This window comes from Lepidochelys olivacea (assembly GCF_965140295.1).
Source record: "Lepidochelys olivacea isolate rLepOli2 genome assembly, chromosome: 5".
Lineage (NCBI taxonomy): Eukaryota > Metazoa > Chordata > Testudines > Cheloniidae > Lepidochelys > Lepidochelys olivacea.
In genome coordinates, this window is record NC_140415.1 from 93,133,480 (window position 1) to 93,145,950 (window position 12,471).

A 12,471-nucleotide genomic window follows, 5' to 3' on the forward strand; every position below is an offset into this window, starting at 1 on the left:
CAGAGGGACCAAGCCTAGGTCCACAATCCCATGAGGAACTGATGTCTCCAGCATCAAGGGAACAGTTCCAGACCGAACAGGAAGCAGATGAAAGCCTCCAGAGAGCTTGGACGGCGGCACGGAGCAACCCACCGCCTCTCAGCTCTTCTAATCGATCCAGGTTTGTTGTAGAAAGAGGACTTTTATACAAGGAAACTCTTTCTGGGGGACACCAGGAAGACTGGCATCCTCAGAGACAGTTGGTAGTTCCAACTAAATACCGGGCCAAGCTCTTGAGCTTAGCCCATGATCACCCTAGTGGCCATGCTGGGGTGAACAGGACCAAAGACCGTTTGGGGGGGTCATTCCACTGGGAGGGAATGGGCAAGGATGTTTCTACCTATGTCCAGTCTTGTGAGGTGTGCCAAAGAGTGGGAAAACCCCAAGACCAGGTCAAAGCTCCTCTCCAGCCACTCCCCATCATTGAAGTTCCATTTCAGCGAGTAGCTGTGGATATTCTGGGTCCTTTTCCGAAAAAGACACCCAGAGGAAAGCAGTACATACTGACTTTCATGGATTTTGCCACCCGATGGCCGGAAGCAGTAGCTCTAAGCAACACCAGGGCTAAAAGTGTGTGCCAGGCACTAGCAGACATTTTTGCCAGGGTAGGTTGGCCCTCCGACATCCTCACAGATGCAGGGACTAATTTCCTGGCAGGAACTATGAAAAACCTTTGGGAAGCTCATGGGGTAAATCACTTGGTTGCCACTCCTTACCATCATCAAACAAATGGCATGGTGGAGAAGTTTAATGGAACTTTGGGGGCCATGATACGTAAATTCGTAAATGAGCACTCCAATGATTGGGACCTAGTATTGCAGCAGTTGCTCTTTGCCTACAGAGCTGTACCACATCCCAGTTTAGGGTTTTCCCCATTTGAACTTGTATATGGCCGTGAGGTTAAGGGGCCATTGCAGTTGGTGAAGCAGCAATGGGAGGGATTTACACCTTCTCCAGGAACTAACATTCTGGACTTTGTAACCAACCTACAAAACACCCTCCGAACCTCTTTAGCCCTTGCTAGAGAAAACTTACAGGATGCTCAAAAAGAGCAAAAAGCCTGGTATGATAAACATGCCAGAGAGCGTTCCTTCAAAGTAGGAGACCAGGTCATGGTCTTAAAGGCGCTCCAGGCCCATAAAATGGAAGCATCGTGGGAAGGGCCATTCGTGGTCCAGGAGCGCCTGGGAGCTGTTAATTATCTCATAGCATTCCCCACCTCCAACCGAAAGCCTAAGGTGTATCATATTAATTCTCTAAAGCCCTTTTATTCCAGAGAATTAAAGGTTTGTCAGTTTACAGCCCAGGGAGGAGACGACGCTGAGTGGCCTGAAGGTGTCTACTACGAAGGGAAATGTGCTGGTGGTGTGGAAGAGGTGAACCTCTCCATGACCCTTGGGCGTATGCAGCGACAGCAGATCCAGGAGCTGTGCACTAGCTACGCGCCAACGTTCTCAGCCACCCCAGGACTGACTGAACGGGCATACCACTCCATTGACACAGGTAATGCTCACCCAATTAGGGTCCAACCTTACCGGGTGTCTCCTCAAGCTAAAACTGCTATAGAACGGGAGATCCAGGATATGTTACAGATGGGGGTAATCCGCCCCTCTGAAAGTGCATGGGCATCTCCAGTGGTTCTAGTTCCCAAACCAGATGGGGAAATACGTTTTTGCGTGGACTACCGTAAGCTAAATGCTGTAACTCGCCCAGACAACTATCCCATGCCACGCACAGATGAACTATTAGAGAAACTGGGAAGGGCCCAGTTCATCTCTACCTTGGACTTAACCAAGGGGTACTGGCAGGTACCGCTAGATGAATCTGCCAAGGAAAGGTCAGCCTTCATCACACATCTCGGGCTGTATGAATTTAATGTACTCCCTTTCGGGCTGCGAAATGCACCCGCCACTTTCCAAAGACTTGTAGATGGTCTCCTAGCGGGATTAGGAGAATATGCAGTCGCCTACCTTGACGATGTGGCCATATTTTCGGATTCCTGGGCAGACCACCTGGAACATCTACAAAAAGTCCTTGAGCGCATAAGGGAGGCAGGACTAACTGTTAAGGCTAAGAAGTGTCAAATAGGCCTAAACAGAGTGACTTACCTTGGACACCAGGTGGGTCAAGGAACTATCAGCCCCCTACAGGCCAAAGTGGATGCTATCCAAAAGTGGCCTGTCCCAAAGTCAAAGAAACAGGTTCAATCCTTCTTAGGCTTGGCCGGTTATTACAGACGATTTGTACCGCACTACAGCCAAATCGCTGCCCCACTGACAGACCTAACCAAAAAGAAACAGCCAAATGCTGTTCAGTGGACCGGAAAGTGTCAGAAGGCCTTTAACAAGCTTAAAGCGACACTCATGTCTGACCCTGTACTAAGGGCCCCAGACTTTGACAAACCGTTCCTAGTAACCACAGATGCATCCGAGCGTGGTGTGGGAGCAGTTTTAATGCAGAAAGGACCTGATCAAGAATTCCACCCTGTAGTGTTTCTCAGCAAAAAACTGTCTGAGAGGGAAAGCAACTGGTCAGTCACTGAAAAAGAATGTTATGCCATTGTCTACGCTCTGGAAAAGCTACGCCCATATGTTTGGGGACGGCGTTTCCACCTGCAAACCGACCATGCTGCACTAAAGTGGCTTCACACTGTCAAAGAAACTAACAAAAAACTTCTTCGGTGGAGTTTAGCTCTCCAAGATTTTGATTTCGACATCCAACACATCTCAGGAGCTTCTAACAAAGTGGCTGATACACTCTCCCGTGAAAGTTTCCCAGAATCAACTGGTTAAAATCGTCCTTGAGATGTGGAAAATATTGTTAGTCTTTATGTACTTGGTAGTATATTTAGAGATGCATGTGTCTTATTAACTCTGTTTTCCTAGAGCTCCAGGAAGAAATCCCAGCCAGTGTTTCACCCTAGCTGAGATTTGGGGGGCGTGTCATAAATATAAAGGGAAGGGTAAACCCCTTTGAAATCCCTCCTGGCCAGGGGAAAGCTCCTCTCACCTGTAAAGGGTTAAGAAGCTAAAGGTAACCTCGCTGGCACCTGACCAAAATGACCAATGAGGAGACAAGATACTTTCAAAAGCTGGGAGGAGGGAGAGAAACAAAGGGTCTGTGTCTGTCTGTAGTCGTCTTGGCCGGGGACAGAACAGGAATGGAGTCTTAGAACTTTTAGTAAGTAATCTAGCTAGGTATGTGTTAGATTATGATTTCTTTAAATGGCTGAGAAAAGAATTGTGCTGAATAGAATAACTATTTCTGTCTGTGTATCTTTTTTGTAACTTAAGGTTTTGCCTAGAGGGGTTCTCTATGTTTTTGAATCTAATTACCCTGTAAGATATATACCATCCTGATTTTACAGGGGGAATTTCTTTATTTCTATTTACTTCTATTTTTTATTAAAAGTCTTCTTGTAAAACACTGAATGCTTTTTCATTGTTCTCAGATCCAAGGGTTTGGGTTTGTGGTCACCTATGCAAATTGGTGAGGCTTTTTATCCAACATTTCCCAGGAAAGGGGGGGTGCAAGTGTTGGGAGGATTGTTCATTGTTCTTAAGATCCAAGGGTCTGGGTCTGTAGTCACCTAGGCAAATTGGTGAGGCTTTTTACCAAACCTTGTCCAGGAAGTGGGGTGCAAGGTTTTGGGAAGTATTTTGGGGGGAAGGACGCGTCCAAACAGCTCTTCCCCAGTAACCAGTATTAGTTTGGTGGTGGTAGCGGCCTGTCCAAGGGGTAATATTTTGTACCTTGGGGAAGTTTTGACCTAAGCTGGTAAAGATAAGCTTAGGAGGTTTTTCATGCAGGTCCCCACATCTGCACCCTAGAGTTCAGAGTGGGGGAGGAACCTTGACAGCTCATAGCTAGTGAACTGCACTAATTACTGGATATATCTTGCAAGGTGCTGAGTGCCCTTAGCACCCCAGACAAGATGCTCAGTACCTTGCAGAATCAGCCCTTCTATACCAAATCCAGGAAGATTTAGGGCGGAAACCTGGTACGACCAGGATTTCGTTTTTAGGAGCAGATCCTCAGTTGCTGTAGAACCTGCCCTACGTCTATTGAGTATAGTGAAGCCAGTGACATCAACAAAACTATGCCAGTTTACATCAGCTGAGAATCTGTGCCTCAGTCTTTACTCAGGCAAAACTATCAGTGACTTCAGGATTTGGGCCTATTTCTCTGCATTTTAAAAGCCAATTATGCCATTTTAAAAACAAAATTTTTTAATTTTAAAATTTTAAAAACGAAAGGCTCCAGGCTAGCAATGATTATTCTTTGACTACATAGCTACCTGAAAGTGTGGGCTATGTCAATATCACGGTTATGACTAGTATTTACTAATGCTCCCACATCTCATGCTGACAAAATAAATCTCTGAAAGTTCTAGTAACATTTAAATGCTTTTATAGAAAATACACACAAGGGAAAAACATGTTGACACCTCCACAGTAAGCTTTTCTAGGAATATTTCAAAACAATCCATGTTAAGTGTCAGTGCAATGTTTTCAGATTTTTTTTCTTTACTAGAAAATATTCAGGAAGCATATATGATAGAATCTCCTTTATTTGGAAGAGCACTGGCTTTGTAATCACTTGATATAAAAATACATTTTGCATTTTCAGTTCATATCATGGCTTTTTGAAAGCTGCACTTTCACGATGGATACATTAGTGAAAACATTATGCAAACATACCCTGAAATTGAATTATCCAAATGAGATCAATCAATAATTTATATTCTACCATGTTAATCAAAACAATAGACAATGAATATGGGCTTGTATTTTGTGTTTGATCATTTCGGTAATCTGGCTCTCTTTTTCCAGGGAGGGAGATTCAGATTGTAGACTGCCATTGCTTGAACGATGAGTGGCTGATCCAGCTGGGACTACATCATCCCCAGTGTTTCACTCTTTACCATTGCCATGATGAAACACAGAGCATTACTCATAAGGGGTTAATGAAGTTCTTTCAGCACTGCAGAGACTCTCTTAAGGTAAGGTCATCCTTACAGCTTTACTTTCTGAGACATGTAGTATGAAGCAATACTAATATATTTCAGATTTCTAAACGTGTCCACAGATTTCTAAACATGTGCTCTGTCATATGCACAAAAACTATAAAAGTAGCATCCCAGTAAAGAAGTATTTCATTCAACTGTCTGCTTTTCTTACCAACTTTTCATAGTATTTTTAAAATGTCATGCTTATCACGATGACCAGTAGCGTGTCCTTGATTCCCTGTGCTTCCCCCATCTGTCTGTTGTACTATTCATTTCTCATCTTATTCTTCATTTGTAAGGTCTCTCACCAAAGGCTCTTCAGCAAAGAAAGCAGTCATGGGATAAGAGGGAAGGTCCTCTCATGGATAAGTAACTGGTTAAAAGTCAAGAAACAAAGGGTAGGAATAAATGGTCAGTTTTCAGTGGACAAGGATCTGTACCGGAACCAGTTCTGTTCAACATATTCATTAAATGCTCTGGAAAAAGGGATAAACAGTGAGGTGGCTAAATTTGCAGCTGACACAAAATTATTCAGGTTTGTAACTCTTTGCAGTCAATTTTGGACTTAATTAAGGGATCTCACAAAACTGGGAGACTGGGTTACAAAATGGCAGATGAAAGTAGTGCACATTGGAAACCATAATCCCAACTATACATACAAAATGATCGGGTCTAAATTAGATGTTACTACTCAAGAAAGAGATTGGAGTCATCATGGACAGTTCTCTGAAAACGTCCACTCGATGTGCTGCAGCAGTTAAATAAGCTAACAATGTTAAAAATCATTAGTAAAGTGTTAGATAATAAGTATGGATACAGTTTTGTCATGGTAAACTTAGGCAAAATTTATGGAACAGTCATGGTAAAAATGTACAAAATGGTCACGACAACAAAAATATGTAACAGTTTAATAATAAAATATTACAGTGTAACATTTACACAAAAACAAACAACATTAATGCAATATTTTTCATTTCCTTGTCAAAGTAAACTGTTTCAAAATTATATATGCATATTGTGCAATAATTTTTCAAACAAAAATAATGAAAAACTACAAAAGTAACTGATTCTTTTTAGTAAAGTCCCTTTTGCTAAAATGGTAGAGTGACTAGAGTGAAATCCCTGCAAGCTGCATGGACACTTTTAAAAGACACCATAATAGCGGCCCAACTTAAATTAAATTAAAAAACACAGTAAAAGAACTAAAAAAGAGCCACCGTGGCTTAACAACCATGTAAAAAAGCAGTGAGAGATAAAAAGGCATCTTTTAAAAAGTGGAAGTCAAATCCTAGCGAGGTAAATAGAAAGGAGCATAAACGCTGCCAAATTAAGTATAAAACTGTAATAAGAAAAGCCAAAAAGGAGTTTGAAGAACAGCTAGCCAAAAACTCAAAAGGTAATGATAAAATGTTTTTTAAATACATAAGAAGCCTGAATCCTGCTAAACAACCAGTGGGGTCCCTGGACGATCAAGATACAAAAGGAGCACTTAAAGACGATAAAGTCATTGCGGAGAAACTAAATGAATTCTTTGCTTCAGTCTTCACGGCTGAGGATGTTAGGGAGATTCCCAAACCTGAGCCATCTTTTGTAGATGACAAATCTGAGGAATTGTCACAGATTGAAACAAAGAATTCTGGAGGAGGTTTTGGAATTAATTGAGAAACTTAACAGTAACAAGTCACCGGGACCAGATGGCATTCACCCAAGAGTTCTGAAAGAACTCAAATGTGAAATTGCGGAACTATTAACTATGGTTTGTAACCTGTCCACATAAATCAGCTTCTGTACCCAATGACTGGATGATAGCTAATGTCACGCCAATATTTAAGAAGGGCTCTAGTGGTGATCCCGGCAATTACAGACCGGTAAGTCTAACGTCAGTACTGGGCAAATTAGTTGAAACAATAGTAAAGAATAAAATTGTCAGACACATAGAAGAACATAAATTGTTGGGCAAAAGTCAACATGGTTTCTATAAAGGGAAATCATGTCTTACTAATGTATTAGAGTTCTTTTAAGGGGTCAACAAACATGTGGACAAGGGGAATCCAGTGGACATAGTGTACTTAGATTTCCAGAAAGCCTTTGACAAGGTCCCTCACCAAAGGCTCTTATGTAAATTAAGTTGTCATGGGATAAGAGGGAAGATCCTTTCATGGATTGAGAACTGGTTAAAAGACAGGGAACAAAGGGTAGGAATAAATGTCAAATTTTCAGAATGGAGAGGGGTAACTATTGGTGTGCCGCAAGGATCAGTCCTAGGATCAATCCTATTCAACTTATTCATGATCTGGAGAAAGGGGTAAACAGTGAGGTGGCAAAGTTTGCAGATTATACAAAACTGCTCAAGATAGTTAAGACCAAAGCAGACTGTGAAGAACTTCAAAAGATCTCACAAAACTGAGTGATTGAGCAACAAAATGGCAAATGAAATGTAATGTGGATAAATGTAAAGTAATACAGATTGGAAAAAATAACCCCAATTATACATACAATATGATGGGGGGCTAATTTAGCTACAACTAATCTGGAAAGAGATCTTGAAGTCATCGTGGATCGTTCTCTGAAGTCGTTCATGCAGTGTGCAGCAGCAGTCAAAAAAGCAAACAGGATGTTAGGAATCATTAAAAAAGGGATAGAGAATAAGATGGAGAATATCTTATTGCCCTTATATAAATCCATGGTACGCCCACATCTTGATTACTGCGTACAGATGTGGCCTCCTTATCTCAAAAAAGATACACTGGCATTAGAAAAGGATCAGAGAAGGGCAACTAAAATTATTAGGGGTTTGGAACGGGTCCCATATGTGGAGAGATTAAAGAGGCTAGGACTTTTAAGCTTGGAAAAGAGGAGACTAAGGGGGGATATGTTCACGATTCAGGGTGCAAACTCTTTTAGAGCCTGGAGTTCAATAGCTGCTTCATATTGGCAAAGATCAACTATCTCTTGAACACTTGAACTACTGCTATGACCATTCTCTTTTGTAAAAAATGAAACGTAATCCTCAGCGTGTTCAGTGTGATAAAGAGCTGCATTGAACTAGGTGTTCCATCTGGTTATTATGGGAACTGTTGTTGGGATCGAAGGACTGTTCCCTCTTTCTGTTAGAAAAATACAGGGCAGGCAGCGAAATCACGTTTTACAGCCACAACGAATTCATTTACTTTCAAAAGTATCTTCCTCTACAGACTGCCCTCAAAGTTAAGCAAATGTGCCATGCATGTAAGGTGTGCAGCATTTAAAAACAAAGTTTTCAAACCTCGATCCCAAGCTTTCCTCATGTACATGGCATTATTGGTCACAAATGCAGTGTTACGGTCAAATGGTAGGGCAGATTTTTCAACTGTTTCCCATATAGCTTTGTGGACAGTTTTAAAATTGACAGCTTCCAAAACTTCACAGTGTTACAAAAAAACCCCCCAGCTTGTGTTTCATTTGCATCAGAAGTGCCTGCATTGTCACTGCTTGTTGGGGTGGGGCGGCGGTGGCAAGAATGTTAAGCACATACCTTGTCTTCAGCATTGGTAGTTTCATCTACCACAATGCTAATTCCTTCACAGGACTGCAACTTTTCCTTTAATTCTTCAATATAACAGTCAAACACTTTGGAAGGTAACATTTTTTAAGTGATCTGCACTCGGTATAACACCTACCTTGGTCTCTAAAAACCATCTCAGTTTTGGATTGTCAAGGGTATGCAGGGGTATATTTACAGCAGAGTGTTAATTTGAACACTTTATTTCTCCTGTAAAGCTGCTCCTCTGTGTTGGTATTAAACCACTCTGTAACTGTTTTCTGCTTTTTAAAATTTCTATCTGCATTCATTTTTAATGCCTTTCATTTGTGCTTATGAGTTGCACTTTCAAGATGCTTATCACAGCTAGTGTTACTTATAAAATCAACATGTACATTGCATGATGTAGAAAACAACTTTTCTTCACTTTCATAGAATGTTTTAGGATACTGCTCTGCTTGCTGCCTAGTACTTAATTTTGTCATTTCGCTCAATTTTTTTGTTTGCTGTTTTTCTCTGTCTTCTTTCAAATTAATTCCTGTAATCCCTTCTTTTAATGTTTGTTTCCATTCACCACTGTAAACAAAGTGAGAAGTGGTGAATGGAAACAAACATTAGCAAGTTTATTTCATTTCTTCTTTTTTTACTGTGACAAAGTTCCTCTGCTACCTTGGTGGGTCCTGTGCTTATTGGCGGATTTTGTTTGCCTCAGAGATTCACAGTAGCCCTCAGTTTCGCCACTTTTGTGGCTCAAATCTGCCGTTCACTCAGATAACCTCATCACTGGCCAGCATGGGGAAAAGGAAGGAGAACAATCCCCACAGTCTCTGTTGGCCCACCTAGTGGGTCGGGGGACAGGCCAGGGACCTTCCCCTCTGGTGGGACCCACAGTCCAAGTCAACTCCTTCGGTATCCAACAGGGAGTTGTGGGGATGGGGGGAACCTGGACCCGCCCTCTACTCTGGGTTCCAGCCCAGGGCCCTGTGGATCACAGCTGTCTATAGTATTCTGTGTAACACCTGTGTGACAGCTACAACTCCCTGGGCTACTTCCCCATGGCCTCCTCCCAACACCTTCTGTATCCTCACCACAGGACCTTCCTCATGATGCCAGATAGCATTTGTACTCCTCAGTCCTCCAGCAGCACGCCCTCTCACTCTCAGCTCCTTGCACGCACCTCACTAACTGGAGTTTCAGATTAGCAGCCATGTTAGTCTGTATTCATAAAAAGAAAAGGAGTACTTGTGGCACCTGAGAAACTAACAAATTTATTTGAGCATAAGCTTTCGTGAGCTATAGCTCACTTCATCGGATGCATTCAGTGGAAAATAAAGTGGGAGATTTATATACATAGAGAACATGAAACTATGGGTGTTACCATACACACTGCAACAAGAGAGTGATCAGGTAAGGTGAGCTATTACCAGCAGGAGAGTGTGTGGGGTGGGAACCTTTTGTAGTGATAATCAAGGTGGGCCATTTCCAGCAGTTGACAAGAACGTCTGAGGAACAGTGTAGGGTGGAGGGGGGGAATAAACATGGGGAAATAGTTTTACTTTGTGTAATGACCCATCCACTTCCAGTCTCTGTTCAAGCCTAAATTAATTGTATCCAGTTTGCAAATTAATTCCAATTCAGCAGTCTCTCATTGGAATCTGTTTTTGAAGTTTTTTTGTTGAAGAATTGCAACTTTTAGGTCTGTAATGGAGTGACCAAAGAGATTGAAGTGTTCTCCAACTGGTTTTTGAATGTTATAATTCTTGACGTCTGATTTGTGTCCATTTATTCTTTTACGTACAGACTGTCCAGTTTGACCAATGTACATGGCAGAGGGGCATTGCTGGCACATGATGGCTTATATCACATTGGTAGATGTGCAGGTGAACGAGCCTCTGATAGTGTGGCTGATGTGATTAGGCGCTATGATGGTGTCCCCTGAATAGATATGTGGACACAGTTGGCAACAGGCTTTGTTGCAAGGATAGGTTCCTGGGTTAGTGGTTCTGTTGTGTGGTGTGTGGTTGCTGGTGAGTATTTGCTTCAGGTTGGGGGCTGTTTGTAAGCAAGGACTCGCCTGTCTCCCAAGATCTGTGAGAGTGATGGGTCGTCCTTCAGGATAGGTTGTAGATCCTTGATGATGCGTTGGAGAGGTTTTAGTTGGGGGCTGAAGGTGACGGCTAGTGACGTTCTGTTATTTTCTTTGTTGGGTCTGTCCTGTAGTAGGTGACTTCTGGGTACTCTTCTGGCTCTGTCAATCTGTTTCTTCACTTCATCAGGTGGGTATTGTAGTTGTAAGAACGCTTGATATAGATCTTTTAGGTGTTTGTCTCTGTCTGAGGAGTTGGAGCAAATGCGGTTGTATCGTAGAGCTTGGCTGTAGACAGTGGATCGTGTGGTGTGGGTCTGGATGAAAGCTGGAGGCATGTAGGTAGGAATAGTGGTCAGTAGGTTTCCGGTATAGGATGGTGTTTATGTGACCATCGCTTATTAGCACTGTAGTGTCCAGGAAGTGGATGTCTTGTGTGGACTGGACCAGGCTGAGGTTGATGGTGGGATGGAAATTGTTGAAATCATGGTGGAATTCCTCAAGGGCTTCTTTTCCATGGGTCCAGATGATGAAGATGTCATCAATGTAGCGCAAGTAGAGTAGGGGCATTAGGGGACGAGAGCTGAGGAAGCATTGTTCTAAGTCAGCCATAAAAATGGCCTGTATTTTCCACTCCATGCATCTGATGAAGTGGGTTCTAGCCCACGAAAGCTTATGCCCAAATAAATGTGTTAGTCTCTTCGGTGCCACAAGGACTCCTCGTTGTTTTCTCTCATTCTAGCTATCATTAGTGATCTAATTGTTCAGTGTGTATTGGTATACAGATTCAGTTAAATAGTGGATTTCAAATTTTGTCAGAAATGTATTTGAGAACTTTCATTTTAAAAATAGAATACTAGGCCTGTGGAAATAAAAAAAAAATAAAACAAATGTTATCATCAAGGTATTAAAAAGCCCCAGGTGCAGTGCTTTCACATCCTGTTGATCCTTATTGTAGTTCATAAACATATGTACTGTTCTCCTAAGCATAATGAATCAAATTCTGCTTTCAGTTACACCAGTCTAAATCCCTAGGCGCTCTACTGATGGCTTTGCACCAGTGTAACTGAGTAGAATTTGACCCATTATTTTGAACTTTCCCTCTTTCCTCTCCCAGCACCTGTAAGAGCAACTTGTAATAGTCATCGAGGTCACAGTATTCAGGAAATAAGTAGATTAGTTGGATATCTGTTGAATACTTCAGATTATTTGACTGCCTTTTGTTTGCAAAACTCACTTTGGGATATCCTTCTATCATGGCATGTAATTGCGCAGTTCTGTATCACATGCCTAGCTATTCAAACTGAATAAAAGCCTTTCAATTCAAAACATTTTAACTACGCATTTAAAATATTCTGAATAGAAAGTCTACCACTTGTCCGTAGCAACTTATTTAACAAACAAGTTGCAGGTTTCATTGTTTAGTCCATTAACTTTCTCAAGAGCTGCAGTGGTGAATCATGCCCTAAAGTGCAACTTCCCTTAACTATATTGGAATCATCTTACCTTTTAGGGCACTAATATTATGGCTCCTTATGTAACTCTGAGCTCACTCTCAACTTCGAGCATCTTCAAGGATTGGACCATATGTGACATTACCATTTAAATAACCCCTAGATGTTACGGGTTTTTGGCTGGACAACAGAATATTTGTCTGGTACATGACAGAGGGGGAAGTGTAGTACACTGGGGGTGAGGGGGAAACAGCTTTTATTCATGTGACCAATATCAAATCCAGAATAACCAAAGCATTACATTGATTTTTTCCCACTTATGTAAACACTATCTATCAGTGCCTTCAGTACAAATGAGTTTTCC

General features: G+C 41.8%; 1 protein-coding gene across 1 annotated transcript in view; it reads left to right on the forward strand.

Moving 5' to 3' along the window:
• Positions 1-12,471, forward strand: part of LOC311520862 (uncharacterized protein) — a 113,255-nt gene that overhangs the window by 39,459 nt on the left and 61,325 nt on the right. The window contains exon 7 of the mRNA XM_084628731.1: positions 4,872-5,041. Within this exon, the coding sequence (XP_084484857.1) occupies positions 4,872-5,041 (170 nt within the window). The remainder of the gene's footprint in view (positions 1-4,871; positions 5,042-12,471) is intronic.